The sequence below is a fragment of the Entelurus aequoreus genome, linkage group LG03, assembly GCF_033978785.1.
Source record: "Entelurus aequoreus isolate RoL-2023_Sb linkage group LG03, RoL_Eaeq_v1.1, whole genome shotgun sequence".
Lineage (NCBI taxonomy): Eukaryota > Metazoa > Chordata > Actinopteri > Syngnathiformes > Syngnathidae > Entelurus > Entelurus aequoreus.
Genome location: NC_084733.1, coordinates 38,371,304 through 38,387,705, shown reverse-complemented (window position 1 = coordinate 38,387,705; position 16,402 = coordinate 38,371,304). Strand labels below are relative to the sequence as shown.

Below are 16,402 nucleotides of genomic sequence, written 5' to 3'. Positions count from 1 at the left end.
CACCACATAAATATTGTTAAATTATATACACAGTAAAGGCATGTGAAATATCCTTGTACACATGTTAAACCTTTTCACCAATTATATACTATATACAAACAATTATACTTCCATTATTATTTATATCCCACATTTAGTTTTAATTAACATTGATCATAGTATTAACTACTGTGTTGATTCAAGAGTATATATTTTTTCAAGACATTGGTATTAAAGTTTTTTTTAAATGTGTGAATGGAACTGGACCATTTTAAGGAATCATCCAAGCTGTTCCACAGTTGAACCCCCCTGACAGAAACACATCTACTTTTTAAGCTTGTTCTTATGTTTGCTTTCTGAAAGACAGCTGAACCTCTGAGGTCATAGGGATTCTCTCTGGGTTTGAATCTCTTTCTGTAGACACCCAGGCAACATGTGGTTATGAGCTTTGTACGTCACAAGAGCAGTGTTGAGGTTAACAAGATCGTGCAGTTTTAATGTTTTTAATTTAATAAACAGAGCATTGGTATGGTCATGATAATCCGCATAATTTACAATTATAATCGCTTTCTTTCGAAGTAAGAACATAGAGTTGATGTTTGATTTGTAATTGTTACCCCAGAATTCAACACAATAATTAAGATATAGGAGTACAAAATAATGATATAACATGTTAAGAGCCTTTTGATTTACAGTTTTTAATTTTATGTAACATAGCAATGATTTTTGCCATCTTTGTCTTGAGTATATTTGTATACAGTTTCCAATTTAATTTATCATCTATATAGATCCCCAAAAATGTTGTTGAATACACCCTATCTCCATATCATCAATTCTTATATGACACTGTATGTTATTTTTCCTATTTCCAAAAATTATATATTTTATTTCATTTAGGTTGATAGTTTATTGGCATCAAACCATTGCTTTAGTATGTGGAGTTCACTCTCTACAGTCTCTAGGAGTTGGCCAAGGTCTTGCCCAGAACAGTACAGACTTGTATCATCAGCAAAGAAAATACAGTTGAGTTTTTTAAAGATTTTACAGATATCTCAGAGAAGGGAAGGAGGCGACAACCAGGGCAGGACTGCGGTTTACAGGGTTTATTTTAAACCTTTGATGAATACGTGGCATGTGTATGCTACTCAAAGTGAGTGGGTGTTGACTATGTGTAAAATTAATAATGTAAATGTTACCAAGGGTTGTTGTCTGTAAATGTTGGTTGTATCTTTCGTCGTTATCCAAGGGAGCAAGATGAAGCGGCAGTTCGTGGACAGGCAAGAGGTCGTGGGCAAGAGCAGGGCAGCGTGGTCTGGGTCCGAGCAGGGAGGTCGTGGATCGAGGAGGGCAGTCAGGAATCCGGATGGGTGTTGAGTGACAAGGTACGATCACGGAGGACAGGGGAGTCACTGTGGAAATACAAAAGGACATGAACCAGGGGGAAACACGGAGAGAGAGCAAAACAAGCACGAGGAAATCACGGGGGAAGGGAATGCCAGACGTGATGCTTACTGGAAGGTTAGCGACATTCTGGCAAAGGTTCTTCTTCTTCTTCTTCTTCTTCTTGTGATTTTTATGGCGGTTGGCAAGCAACCTTGTGGTGAGCATTACCGCCACCTACTGTAATGGAGTGTGGATCGAGGTGGATTCCTACTCTAAATTATTTTATTTAACCCAGTGTTTTAAAAAAATTTGTGTATTGCTTTATAACCTGTGTTCTGAGTGCAATCCTAATATATCTTCCACTGCTAACCTAATATTCTTTCGCTAACTTATTTCCCAGTATTTCCCTTTCTCTATTATATTTTCTACAATGTATTAAAACATGTCTTACATTTTCTATCTGTTGGCAAGAATCACACAGTCCTGTAGCATATTTCCCCATCAATTTCAATGAACTATTTAGATATGCATGTCCTAATCTCATTCTAGTAATAATGTCTTCTTCCTTCCTATTTCTATTGCCTCCTCTCATTACACCAACTCTCCTCTGGACTTTGTAATACTCTCTACCTTTTGTTTCCTTATTCCAATTATCCTGCCACTTTTTATTGTGTTTTATCTTAATGATATTCTTCACTTCTTCTTTACTGTGCTTAATCTCCATGTTTACTTCTGTTTTAGTGGTTGCTTGTTTTGCGTACTTATCAGCTAATTCGTTCCCCTCAACTCCTACATGAGCAGGAACCCAAAGAAATGTTACCACACCTCCCGCTTTATTTATTCTGTAGACTGCCTGAACTATTTCATAAACTAAATCTTGTCTTGTTTCTGACGCTATGTTTTTTATGCTAGTCAATGCACTGCTGGAGTCCGAGCACACGACTGCTTTTCTTGCTTTATTTTCTTCTATCCAATGAATTGCCATATAAATTGCTACCAATTCTCCCTTAAAAACAGATAATTTATCACTAATTCTTTTATTTAATACTATGTTTCCTTGTGGAATAACAGCTGCTGCTCCTACCTTATTATTTATAGTTTTTGATGCATCTGTGTACACCATGATGTTGTCTAAAAACGTTTCCTCAATCCATTGTTCTATCTGGTAACTATTTAAATTTCTATTCTTTAGTAATTGCATGTTTACATTTGGGTTTTCATACATCCACGGTGGTATTGCGGGGATTGGTACTGTAGGGCTAACTTTAATATTATCAATTTGAACTTTATTACATCTGTCTCCTATTATCCACCCAAAACTATTCATTTTTTTCTTCTCTTTTTCTTGGCAGTTTAATAGTACTTGATGGGTTGGATGTCCTTGCTTGGACCCTTTTAAGTTTGCCCAATAAACTACTGACAGTTGATCTCTCTTCATATCTAAAGGTTTTTCATTCATCTCTACTTGTAATGCTGCAACTGGGGTTGATTTAGTAGCTCCACAACATAATCTTAAAGCCTGTGATTGGATCCTGTCTATTTTCCCAAGTAATGTTTTTGCAGCAGATTGATAAATAATGCATCCATAATCAATAACAGATCGAATTGAACTGATGTATATTGCTTTCAATGTCTGCCTATCAGCCCCCCAGTCTTTACCCCTCAAAGCCCTCATTATATTTAACACCTTTTTACTTTTCTCCACTATTTTGCTGATGTGGGTTGACCAGTTAATATTTTTATCAAACCATACACCCAAATATTTAAATACTTGTACCTCTTCTATATTTTCTCCAGAGTTTAATTTGGATCTTGTTTTGTACTTTCCTCTTTGTAAAATTTATGACTTTTGTCTTTCCAACAGAGAATCTTAAACCCCACGCCGTTCCCCATTCTTGAACATTATTTACCGCTTTTTGGATCTTCTTTTCTATATGATTAGTATTTCTACCTCTCTTCCACGTCACTCCATCATCAGCAAACAGTGCCACATCCACTAACCCTTCCACTTCACTAAAAACTTCATTTATCATTATTGAAAATAATACTGGACTTATTATACTCCCTTGCGGGGTCCCATTTTCCACTTCATACACTCTGCTGTATTCATTCTCTATTTTTACTAATATTTTTCTACTTGTTAAAAAGTCTTTTATCTATCTATACATTTTCCCTCTAATCCCAATTATATTTAGTTTTATCAGCAACCCCTGTTCCCACAACATATCATAAGCTTTCTCTATATCAAAAAATTCTGCAATTATACTTTATTTATTTGTCCCTTTCTAATTTCCTCTTCCAGCTGCAATGCTGGGTCGTTTGTATTTCTTGCTTTGCGAAATCCACTTTGGTAGTTTTTTATTATTTCTTTTGACTGTAAATAATATACTAGTCTTTCATTAATCATTTTTTCCATTACTTTACCCAAATTTGAGGTCAATGCTATCGGCCTATAATTACCTGCCTCTTCCGGGTCTTTCCCTGGTTTGCATATCGGAATTATTAGAGCTTCTTTCCACTCTGCTGGTAATTTCCCTTCTTCATATATCCTATTACATAATTTCAAGACCACTTCTTTGCCAATGCTGCTTAAGTTTTTGATCATCTGATAACTCACCTGGTCTGTTCCTGGTGTTGAATTTTTAACCTTTTTCAATATTTGAACCATTTCATTCAAAGAAAATTTCATATCTATAGTGTTGGTTAAACTATTATCATTGTCTTCCACCATTTCCCCCATATTTAAACTAATTGTTTCTTCTCTCTTTTGTTTTTGTACATTTCTCAAATTATCATTACTGTGCACTTTAACAAATGTCTTTGCTAAAAGTTCTGCTTTTTCTTTATTCTCTACCACACACCGTGTCCCATCTTTCATAACATGATTTTTATGTTCACTTCTGATCCCTGACATTTTCTTGATCATTCCCCACACTTGGCCTAAAGGAGTAGTTCTATTTAATGATTCACAAAACGTTCTCCAATAGTGTTTTTTTGTCTTTTTAATAACGTACCTTACTTTAGCTTGATGCCTTTTATATTGGATCATTTCTTGGAAATTATGTGTTCTTCTCAATATTCTAAATGCTCTATTCCGTTCTTTTTTTGCGTCTGTGCACGCTTGTGTCCACCACGGCACTATCTTCCTTCTTTTCCCTATACTACTCCTTGGTATGCTTTTTTTGGCTGCTTCTATTATGCACTTTGTAATATCTGTATTTAGTTGTTCGATATCTTGATTTATATCCACTTCCTTTAATGTCATGTCGGTACTTTCCCTAAATTGTCCCCAATCACCGTGATTATACTTCCATCATCCTTCTTTTTTAGTGCTTTCTGTCCTTTGGTTTATGTTTATGTCAATGAAGATTGGGTAGTGATCACTTCCTATAGTGCTGTCTTTATTTACTTCCCACTCTACCTTTCCTGCTAACCCTTGTGACACCAGTGTTAAATCTATTGCTGTTTCTTTACCCGTAACTACATCTAATCTTGTTCCCGACCCATCATTCACACACACCAGTTCTTTTTCCTCCAAAAATGCTTCCAATGTTTCCCCATTCCAGTCATCCCTTTCACCCCACATTGTGCTACGTGCATTAAAGTCACCACACCAAATGATATTGCCACTCCAGTGCTCGACTATTTTTTCTAGTTGATGAATTTGTAATTTCTTGCACGGATTATAGAAGTTTAGCACTTTGTATCTTTCTTTATTATTCCATACTTCTACCCCTACTATTTCTAGTTCTTGGTTTTCTTTTAATATTGTATAATGCATGTCTTCTTTAATAAATATGGCACATCCTCCTCCTTGCCCATCATTCCTATCTTTACGTATGGTTACGTATCCTTTTATTATAAAGCTCAATTCTGGCTTCATCCAGGTTTCTTGAATACATATTATATGTGGTTTATTTTTCATATTATTAATATATCCCTTTAGTTCCTGTCCGTTTGCTACTAAACTTCTGGCATTCCACTGACTAATCAACATGGCGTTGGATTGTGGTAACATGACTCTGTCTCGTCTACTCTCTGTAGTTCACCTTGTACCTGTTCCCAAGATAGTTCTTTTAAATTTAAGAACTTTGCTGCTGCTTTGACAATTATTTTGATCTTCTCAGTTTTATTTCTTGCCTGTTCTGTACAGTTTATGACATATGCCAGGAACACAACTAGCTTGTCCATAGAAAGTCCTGTATTTGCTGCCTCTTGTTTTTTATTACTTGAACTATTGCCACTTCTGTCTCGTTCTGAACTATTCTCACTTCTATCTTGTTCTGCACTTTCTTGATTTCTTACTTTAACTGCCTCTGCGTATGTAATATTTCTTTCTACTCTGATTTGCTGTACTTCTGTTGCCTGTTTCCTAATGACACATCCCCCATACGTTGCTGTGTGATTCCCGCCACAGTTACAACATTTGACCAGATCATTGTCTCCACATTGTCCATATTCATGCTCCCCTCCACACCTTCCACATCTCAACTTAGCATGACACACACTGGCTATGTGCCCATAGCGTTAGCACTTGAAGCAGCGTACTGGGGGTGGGACGTAAGCTCTAACATAAAAGCTTAAAAACCCAATCATAATTCTCTGCGGGAGGACTTCCTCGACAAACTGTACTAATACTGATTCGCTCTCCGTCTTTTCTCCATTTCTATATGCCATCATTCTTGTCATCATCTTGACAGTTCCCCCTTTTATTTGTCTTTTCAATTCTTCTAAATTTTCACCTCATGGAATTCCTGTCACTACTCCTCTTGACCCCTTTCGTTCTCCCACTTCCATTTTTTCCTTTATTATCTTATTGCACAGTTTTTGCAACCGCATTGCTTTACTTTTTTGCTCTCCATTTTTGCATTTTATCAAAAGTCGTCCGTCCCTAAGCACCTTCGCTATCTCCACCTCTCCGAGGTCCTTCTTTAACCCCTTAACCAGTGTCATTAAACTTATGTCATTCATGTCTTGACTTGATTTAAATGTATATATAATCCTGTAATTATCTTCCATAGTCTTTTTCCTTTTTTCTACTTCTTCATCTTCTTCATGGGCTCTTTTAGCACTCGACTTTCCTTCATGCCCTCCGCTCCCCTTCTTTCCTTTCTCCCCTCTAGTCCTATCCACGTCCATACCTTCCTCATATATCCCGTCACTATCCCCTTCCATCTCGATCCAGTCACAAAACAGCTTATGCACAACCGCCAAGAAGATTTGGATACTCTCACGTGTTTAGCCACCGCTCTTGGTTTACTTCCGCCTTCCGTCCAAACTTCTCCTGGCCCAACGCCCCGCACCCTCCTTCTGGTCTCCTCCTGGCAAAGGTTCCTCGGGTCCGCTGGTCTTTATGCCGCTCCCCCTCGTCAAGTCCAGGTGCGCTGATGATTAAGTGTTTGCAGGCTGTTGCTGTGTGGGCGTGTTGTGCTCAGCGCGAGCAGAGGTGTGTCTGCGTGTGCTGCCAGTAGAGGGGTTAACAGAGGTGCCTGCAGTACCAGCTGCAGAGGAAACGTGCGTTCGACTCCTCGTCATGACAATATCATTAATATACAAGAAAAACAATTTTGGTCCCAGTACAGAACCTTGGGGTACTCCATGTGTTATAATCTTTTTATCTGAATCTACATTGTTCATATGCACATACTGTTCTCTGCCACCAAGATAACTTTTCAACCAATCATGAGCAAGACCTCTGACACCATACCTCTGCATTTTGTTTAAAAGTAATTTGTGATCGATGGTGTCAAAGGCCTTGCTCAGGTCAATAAAAACGCCAACAGCAAACTCCCTCTTATCAATTGCAGTGGTTACCTCCTCAACTAATTCCATCACTGCCATGGGAGTGAACCTGTTTGATCGAAAACCGTATTGGTGTTCACTTAGCAAGTGATGCTTATCAATAAAACTGTCTAATCTTGATACAAATACTTTTTCAAGGACTTTTGAAAATTGTGAGAGTAAAGAAATAGGCCTATAGTTGGTGAACTGATGCTCATCTCCACTTTTGAAGATGGGAATAACTTTTGCAGTTTTCATCTTCTTTGGGAAGACACCTTTTATAAAAGAAATATTGCATACATAAGTGAATCAACAAAATCAACAATTTCTTTAATCAGAGAAAAGTCCAAGTCACAGCAGTCTGTTGACTTCTTGTTTTTCTGAGAATTTACAATTTCTGTAATTTCACTTTCATGAACGGGAGAAATAAAAACGATTCTAAGTTGCTTTGAATGGTTTGTTCATTAAATTTGACACTGTTTTCGGGTTGTATAATTTAATTTGCTAAATTGGGTCCAACATTCACAAAGAAGGTGTTAAAAGCATCCGTTATTTCCTTAGGATCATTTATAGTTTGATTATTTTCTATGAACTAACTTGGTTGTTCCTTATTTGTCATGTTTTTTTTAATGATACCATTTAAAACTTTCCACATACCCTGGATGCTATTTTTATGTTGTTCTAATAGGTTAGAGTAATATGTTATTTTGCTTTGCTTTATTATTTGTGTTAACTTATTTTTGTACGTTTTATATTTGTGTTCGGTTTCTTTGGTTCTGTGCTTTAAATGTCTTCTGTAAAGATAATTTTTCTTTTTGCAGGACTTCATAATTCCCCTTGTGATCCACGGTTTGCCCTTAACAGTGCTGTCCTTATTGTCATGTTTTTGAATTGGACAGTGCTTATCATACAGTTTTATGAAAATGTTAAGAAAAGTTTCATATGCCTCATCCGGGTCTGTGGAGGTATAAACCTCCCCCCAGTCTTGAGCACATAACTCAGACTTGAATGCTGCCATAGTTTCTGGTGTTTGGTGTCTGACAAATCTATATTGAACTGCTGTTTTGGCTTTTTTCTTATAAAAAAAATTGTAGAAAATGCTGAATACAGGTAGATGATCACTTATGTCATTGAGTAGTAGTCCTGCTGTTATTTGATTCTCCGGTTGATTGGTGAAAATTTTATCTATCGGTGTGGCAAAGTCTACTGTTATTCTGGTTGGTTTTATGATAAGGGAAAATAAATTATTGCTGTACAATCCTGTTATAAAATCTGTTGTTTTCGTACTGTCCATGGGATTCAGAAGATTAATATTAAAATCTCCGCACACAATATGGATCTTGTTTGACTTAATAAACAAATAATCCAATTTTTGATTGAATGTGCCTAAACATGATCCAGGCGTTTTATAAACACAACTGACATTTATTTTTTTAGATTTTTCTACTTCAATTTCTACAGTTAGACATTTAAAAACGGTATAATTTGTCACTATGTTTCCAAACTTTTAGGGAAAAACAAAACGTATTTCTGAAAAAGAAACCCAATTTAATTTTAAGCTTAGAGACAACCTTTTCTATGTGTGCTTTAAAAGACAATCTCTCATCCATAATAATTCCTAAGTACTTATATGTTGTGACCAACTCAAGCTCGACCCCATGAGTAGTTAATATTTTAGGGATGTTCAATGGCAGCCGTTTGCCATTTGAGAATAACCTCACCTTAGATGTGTCTGCATTTAGCACGAGCCTTTATTGGGTCAGCTGGGACTGAACAACATCAAAAGCAGACTGCAAGAGTTCAAGGGTTTGCACTGCAGAGAGGGATGAACAATATATGACCGCATCATCTGCGAATTCGAATGCATAAGAAAAGCACAGCATATGTGTTCTTGTTTTACATAAGGATCTCTTTGCAATTTTTGCTTATTTCCAGTATGACAGATCTGATAATATGGTCAGAGTGCAGAAGGGTTATTACAGTGACATAGGATTTATTGAAATTGTCGAATATATTTGGAGCGGAAATGGCTGACTGAATTTGTGGCATTTTGTGATGTTTACAAGATAATTTCACATACTTTGCGGATTGTAAATACAATTAGAAATGTTTTAATGGATACAATGAAACATAAACATATGAAGTCAACTTGTTTTTTCAGTATACTGGTACTTTAACAGTATACTGAGAAAGTTGCAACAACAACACGTCTTTTTGCGCTAACATGACAAGTAGGTAGACTATTTGTTATGATTTAACCTCTGCAACTACAGTAAGGGTGGGGAAAATGACTGAGTCATAGATGCATCAAAATTGGGACATGGACTGAATCAGGAACGGGTTCAAAATCAGGGGGCACGCGCACGCACAAACACATAGACACACACACAATTCTTTCCAGACCGTGGCTGTTGTCAGCTGGTTAAAGTGTGCATTTATAAGGTGACTTTTTTGTGTAGTCACAGAGACAGCATGCCGATGTGTATGACTATTTTGGTGTGCTTTAAATTTTTGATAACTTTTTTCTCATTTCTAAATCCAGAAGTGATAATGGTGAGCTCTGTGAGTTTGTCCTTGGTAATTGCCTTGCAATAAAAACACAAAACCCCTTTCTGTTCTGCATCATAAAGAAGCCAAGTAATTAGCCCTCACCGGTTCCTCCGCTCCTGGACTGAATCTTTGGACTAAAGTCCTAATATGGATTATTTAACTAAATTAAATACAGTAATACAGAGCAGAACATAATGTGGGCAGAAGGAGAGGAGAAGCCATATGCTAACTGCTAAACCAGATTGAGTGTAAAGTAGTGAAACAAGAAAGTAAGTGCTTTGTACACATACTGTAAATATAAAAAGAAGTGCATACATGTGCATCCAATAATAATAGGTAGGTATCCACTGATTCCTACCCTTAGCTGGAACTGATTAACTTTTAGGGAAAATTAATTCGGAATCCACTCTGACCCATTATGCTTCTCCATAGCGAAACACAAACGAAGTATGGTGGCCTGAAAGGGTTACAAAGGTGAACAAACCGCACACAACTGTTTTAAAGGTCAATTGGCATACCTTTTGACTCCATATGTGTATTTAAATTAGGGTTTTCAAAAAAAATGTGTTAAATGATGTGATAAATCACAAAAGACATTGCACTAATAATGTATATATGCATATTAATCAAACAATTTATTTTGACTTTACATGCTTACATATTTTTGACCTGTTTTAGGTCAAAAAATATTTTTATTTTTTAAATTTAAATGATTAATTTAAATGAAAATTATGCAAGTGAGTAATAACCTGTGATTAACGCTATTATTCCAAATTCAAAAGTGTGAATAATCAGATGAATGGTTTCTCATTTCTCTGTGAAGCACTTTGTGTCTAGAGAAGCGCCATGTAAATCTAATCCATTATAGTTATTATTATTATCATTATTATTATTATTATGATTATTAATCTGATTGTAAAACGGTTTAATTTGACAGCAATAATTTAAATAGTATGTTTTATGAAAGCAGACGAAGCGCAAGGCCATTTTGCAGGACACTCATCCTAAGTTTGACTCCACTGCAAACAACTGCATTTTTCCATGACAGTATACACGTCAAAATGTTGCATTCTGTTTTCATAAACACAGAAATGTACAGTAGTTGACAGTGTTTGCAGAAGGTATTGCTGGAGCCGTAAAAACAGTAAAGTTACCATAAGTACAACTCTGTCTCTAAGGATTACGAAATCCAAACGTATGCTAAAACGGAGTTCAGAAGGGCAGAGGTTGTCATTATGTAATAAAATCAAATATGACTGTGGCTTACTTACACACCAGACTTTTCGGAAAAAAAATCTAAATGATGTGTTTCTAAAAAAAGACAAACTTAGAGCCACTGATTTAAAAAAAAAAGCTTTACAGTTGTTCTAAGACAGTTATTAGTAATTTTGCTTTAGAAACATCTGACACGTTTTCCTGTTTAGGTCATGCAGAGACGTGTCCGAACTGGAGAGTATTAGAATACAGGGCAAAAAGAAATATTTGAATATTAGGAATTATGTTACAATTTTATGGAATACAGATTTTAAGTGCTTTTATTTCGCGAAAGGTGCAGACAAACACGTCATCTCATGGACTCATTAACGTAATAAATCCAGTTTTACTTTAAGCGATTAGAGATAACATGCACAGTGCATTCTCATAAAGCCACATTGCGTAATTTTCTAAAAAATAAAATGCGGGAATCACATGTTGGACCAATGACCTCTCATCTGACAGCTCATGTTTCACTTTAATCTCCTTGCCCTTTACCCTGGGACAGACATAAAAATGCGAGCCAGATGCTTGAGGACCACACCCTTTAGAGATGTTTTTATCTTGACAGTTATACTCTGAATGTGCATCTTGAATGGTAACATCGGTTACTGAGAATTGTTTATGTAAGGACAATGACAAACACTAGTGTATTTTTTTAAACAACTTCATTCATGTGTGGCGTGCAGTGAAGTAACATACGCCATAACCAACAAAGCAATTTTTTATGGTTTTGAAAATATGCTTTCATCAATAGGCACTTTCTTGTTTTGCATTCAAGCTTTTGACCTGCAGTGGTACTGGAACATTTCTGAGATTATTACATAAAACGCTGCAGGCTGGTAACTTTACAGTGTGTAATGCATGATGCTTGTGCATGACATATAAACTGTGCCAAGGCCAGGTTTTTCCTTGAAAAATGTTTGTCTTGTGACACTTCCAGTCAATGTTTTTAGTAGCCGTGAATCTTCTTTAGCCCATCACCCAATGCAATGTAAATTTGAATTGTATGCCAGCCAATGACAAGTTCAAGAATGTCTCAGTCATTACTATGGAAACTGTGAGTCCATGACTGTAATTCAGGCTTATTTATCGGATGGGATTGGATCAAACAAACCAGCCATTGAATATGCCTTCAGGTCTGTCATTATACTTTGAGGGATTCTAGGAACCGCAAATGTGTGTGAACTTTGGGAGCATAGTTGTCATAGTGTGATAAGGTACAACAATCTTCAAAGACACAATTATCCTTGTGCTTTGTAGCTACAGAGGATTTGAGATAGATAGTACTTTATTGATTCCTTCAGGAGAATTCCCTCAGGATTTACAATCAGGATTAGATTATAAATTCCCACAGGAGCCTGTGCAATGAAACTAGAACAAGATAACTATGACCTCTTCAGCACTCGGGCAGCAGCATCTTGCAGTATGCGGGCAGATGGGGAGGATTGTGTTTCAAAATCAGCTCTGACGTCTACGATCACTTGTTAGTCTGCTGTATGTACAATTGTGGAACAGACTGCTCAGATGTGTTTGCAGCTAATGTTGTGTTGTCAGTAGGGTTAGACAAAAATGTACGGAATTTTACAATAATTTTATATCCTACTCGGTTACCGATGAGAATAAATTACCAGAATTCACGGATATTTGTGTGTTAGTAAATTCGACAAACCTCTTGAAAAACTGATAAAAAAAACAAACAAGGAACTTGCACATCTCGAATTATTTAAATCATGCGACTGCTGCTCTCGCGAAGATTGACAGCGGCAACCAAAACATCTCTAAACATAAAAAAATATCCACCAGATGTCATGTTCATTTTGTCCAATAAGAAGCCTGAAGAATCAATCACAGATGACGTTGTCACTCATTATAAGGCCTATCTATGTTCATTGTTATATAGTAGACATATTCATACCGACAGCCATCAGACTGTATAATGCATATGTTCCTTTTCGACTGTACTTAAATGTATAATAGACTGTATTTATATTATTCACATGTGAATAATGCTGTATAATAGACTGTATTTATATTATTCACGTGTGAATAATGCTACATAATAGACTGTATTTATATTATGCACATGTAAAAAAACACCTAAATGTTTATTGTTTATTGTGAGCGAACTGTGGTGCTGAATTTTCCCCAGGGATCAATAAAGTACTTTCTATTCTATTGTATTAGAAGTCACTATCTCCATGTTCTGTTGTTATATATGCTTTAAAAACAGGAGCTAATCTTGTCCCCAGGATGCAGAGACAGGACACAATATGCAGGTAAAAATTAAAATGTTATTATCTTCGCAACAAAAAAACGCCATGCAAAAATGCAAACGATAGCAACACTATGCAAAACAGCAACACAACACATGCACACAACAATGTACCGGCACCGTGTGAGACGCGGCATTGGCATATAAAGCACACCGATGGTGACAGTCAATGGGTGCGTGTCCTAATCACCAAATGACGGTGGTTGTGTCAATCAGCGTGCCACGCTGGCTGTGACAAGGCAGGTGAAGTGCACAGGAAGTGGAAAAACAGGGGGAAAGGAGTACTGACACTACTGACAAAAATAATATATATAGCCAGACAATGACGACATAACCCCAAAAAGCTCCATAAGTTATTGTTTTAAGTTATTGGTTTAAGAACAAAAACCTACGCTACAAAAATATGCAATTAAAACATATGCCTATTGGATTTAGCCTAAGTTGGAGGAATTGCTGTAAGTGAGAGCAAACGGGCCCAAAGATGAAAGCTGAATGACATTCGTAATTTTTGTGTGCATATTTGAAGGGAAACATAAATTATGTTCTTAAAAACTATTTTTTATAACAGATGTACATGACATAAGATTTGCAGTACAGTAGGTGAGAAAATGTTAGTATTGCATCCATCCATCCATCCATTTTCTACCTCAGTGTAACTAAAATCATAATTGAATGAATCTTCTAAACAATGACGTGCAGTCAAGTTACATACATACAAAACAGCTTTTAGACCCTGAGGTCAAAAAGGATCAGCTCACTTAATGACAAACACATACAGACACACTGAATACACACAAGTTTTTTTTTTAAGTGACACTAAATCCGTGTTATCTGCAAATGTGTTAACAAACCACAGTTTCCACTCAATTAACCCAGAAATGTTGGAATTTTACCTCTGTTGCCCAATAGGTCAAGTCAAAACCACATTTTTATATTCTGCAATCTGATAATATAGCACAAGGGAGCATTAAATGCAACATTTTAACCCTCCCTACATTTAAAGGCAAAACAAAAAGGATTGGAAATGCTGGGGAAAAAACAAACCACTCTATGACTAAACGACAGCAGATGCACCACAGCTGATAAAAAAAATGCCTCTGGTAAATTGCAAAAACAGCACAAGACACTGTTGGCATAGATCTGCGATCATTAAAACATCTTGTGTGTGTGTGTGTGTGTGTGTGTGTGTGTGTGTGTGTGTGTGTGTGTGTGTGTGTGTGTGTGTGTGTGTGTGTGTGTGTGTGTGTGTGTGCATGCGTGCGTGTGTGTGTGGCATTTTAGAATAATCATAAAATAAATCAACCAGAATGACAGAACTATTCCTGCTATAATCAGACGATATCCAGGTCTTCACATGTCATGTATCATTTACATGTTCTTCTATGTGATGTGTGCAATAATTGCTTTTGTCTTTTAATTGTGACAACATTTATTGTCATATTAGCAGACTTGTGCTTTTGCAAGGTTTTTTTTTCTTACTTTTAAATTTTTTGTGCAAATACTAATACACAAGCCACAATATTAGGTACATCTAAACAATCCGATGCCGATCTGCTTTTTAAAGAAGATTATTACTATAAGTGGAGGTGGATCATAGCCTGAAAAGTATCCTCGTTGTGTAGGTGAGTTGAAATGTCCCGCCAAAATTACACTGAACAAATGAACACCATTACATCAATCTACAACAGGGCTATTTAAATGAGTTTAGTTAAAAACTTGGGAGACACTCGAACCTTTTTGCTGTTATGTTGGCCCATGCTGGCTGGTGGCGTGACCCCAAGATGCAGAGATGGCAGATGACGTGCATGTGAAAGGTTCTTGCATTAGGTACAAAAGCAGGACGCACCAGCGTGACTGTATCTGTAGGTTATGGGTTAGTAAAAACCTAAGGCAGCTTTTTCCGCCCTTATACAGAGCCTTTGATTCTCTGCAAGCATTGCCTTTGAGGTGACGCTTTGTACTTTAGACAAGCTACACCATCACATACCGTACAGCTGTGTTAATAGGTCGTGGTCATCTCACATGTTCCTGGTAATTTGGGTTGCGGAAGTGTGATACATAGTTGTGCTTGACAATTTGTACTGTAATAAAAAGCTGAGAGTCGGTGTGGCTTCAACGTCTTCATGTGCACGACCTGTTTGGAGCACAAAAGAGTACTCTGAGGGTAACATGAACTTTTGTAGGGATTGCAGGGCAGGTTGCTGTGGCCTGGTAGTGTTACGTGTCAGCAGACAAGCGTTTGTGAAAGCTCAAGGAGGCCAATGTCCGTGTGTGACACTGGCGTCCATCCCGGTATGTTTTGTACACAACGTGGGCTTGCTGACGTTAAGACAAACACAGATGAGCAGTGGAGCGCCTCTGACAAACATGCAGGTCAACACATGACTCAGCGCACCTGTTAAGTTTAATGTTTAGACCAGCTCATCATAACATGTAAACATGCGTTTTCACGTACTGTAGTGGTGAAAATGGGAAGAGGGACACTGAAGGGATTGGAGTGAAAATGGTTCTTGAACCACTTTTTCCCCACAAAAAAAATACTTGTATAAGCGGTAGAAAATGGATGGTAGGATCATATTTAATTAGATAAATCAGGATTTTCCGTAAATAAACCATGAAAAAATGTGGGTATTGGGTAATGATTTATGTTTTGAGTTTTTTTTTAAACATACATACAGTTACAACATGATATATCACAATTTCCAGTTTCTCTTTTCCAACCTGTTCAAAAAGGAGTAGGAAGGAGCATAGCTTATTTAATTTGACTCCTTTTCCATTACATAGTATTACAAGTATAATGCCACAAAGAGTATGGTAATGATATGTAAGACAAATGAGGATCGATCTTAATTTCCCAGGTTTCTACTTGTCTGGTCAAACCTTGTGTGTGTGCAACAATGTCAAATACTTAGGCCACATCAGAATCAGAATCAGAATCAGAAATACTTTATTAATCCCTGAGGGGAAATTAAAATTTTCAGCACAATCCCAATTAAGATCAGACAAACATTACAGGGAGACAGAACAGGATCACCAATGACAAGATGGAGGATGATGCTGAAATGCTTAGACAGAGAAGAATGCTGTATGTCCAAGCCAATATGCTCACTACTGATCTGATGAAGCGAAGGTGTAGCTGTTTAGAGTTTACTGCACCCCTATGTAGACAGCACCCCTCTG

The 16,402-nt window shown here is 36.9% G+C and overlaps 1 protein-coding gene across 2 annotated transcripts; it reads right to left on the bottom strand.

The window, feature by feature from the left end:
* Positions 1–1,073: 1,073 nt before the first annotated feature.
* LOC133646432 (uncharacterized) lies at positions 1,074–15,089 on the bottom strand. 2 transcript variants are annotated; one of them, XR_009825284.1, is made up of 2 exons: positions 14,956–15,089; positions 1,074–1,388 (listed from the first exon to the last, which is right to left on the bottom strand). XR_009825284.1 is itself a non-coding variant. In XM_062041774.1 (2 exons), the coding sequence occupies exon 1, from the start codon at positions 3,035–3,037 to the stop codon at positions 1,733–1,735; it is 1,305 nt and encodes a 434-aa protein (XP_061897758.1). In that variant the 5' UTR covers positions 3,038–4,640; the 3' UTR covers positions 1,074–1,388; positions 1,492–1,732. The 2 variants fall into 2 exon arrangements, 1 of the variants encoding a protein (XP_061897758.1); XM_062041774.1 differs by lacking the exon at positions 14,956–15,089 and adding an exon at positions 1,492–4,640.
* Positions 15,090–16,402: the final 1,313 nt, after the last annotated feature.

Excerpts from the sequence above, each read along its gene's own strand:
- LOC133646432 (XM_062041774.1), bottom strand. The coding sequence starts at position 3,037 with ATGAGGGCTTTGAGGGGTAAAGACTGGGGGGCTGATAGGCAGACATTG.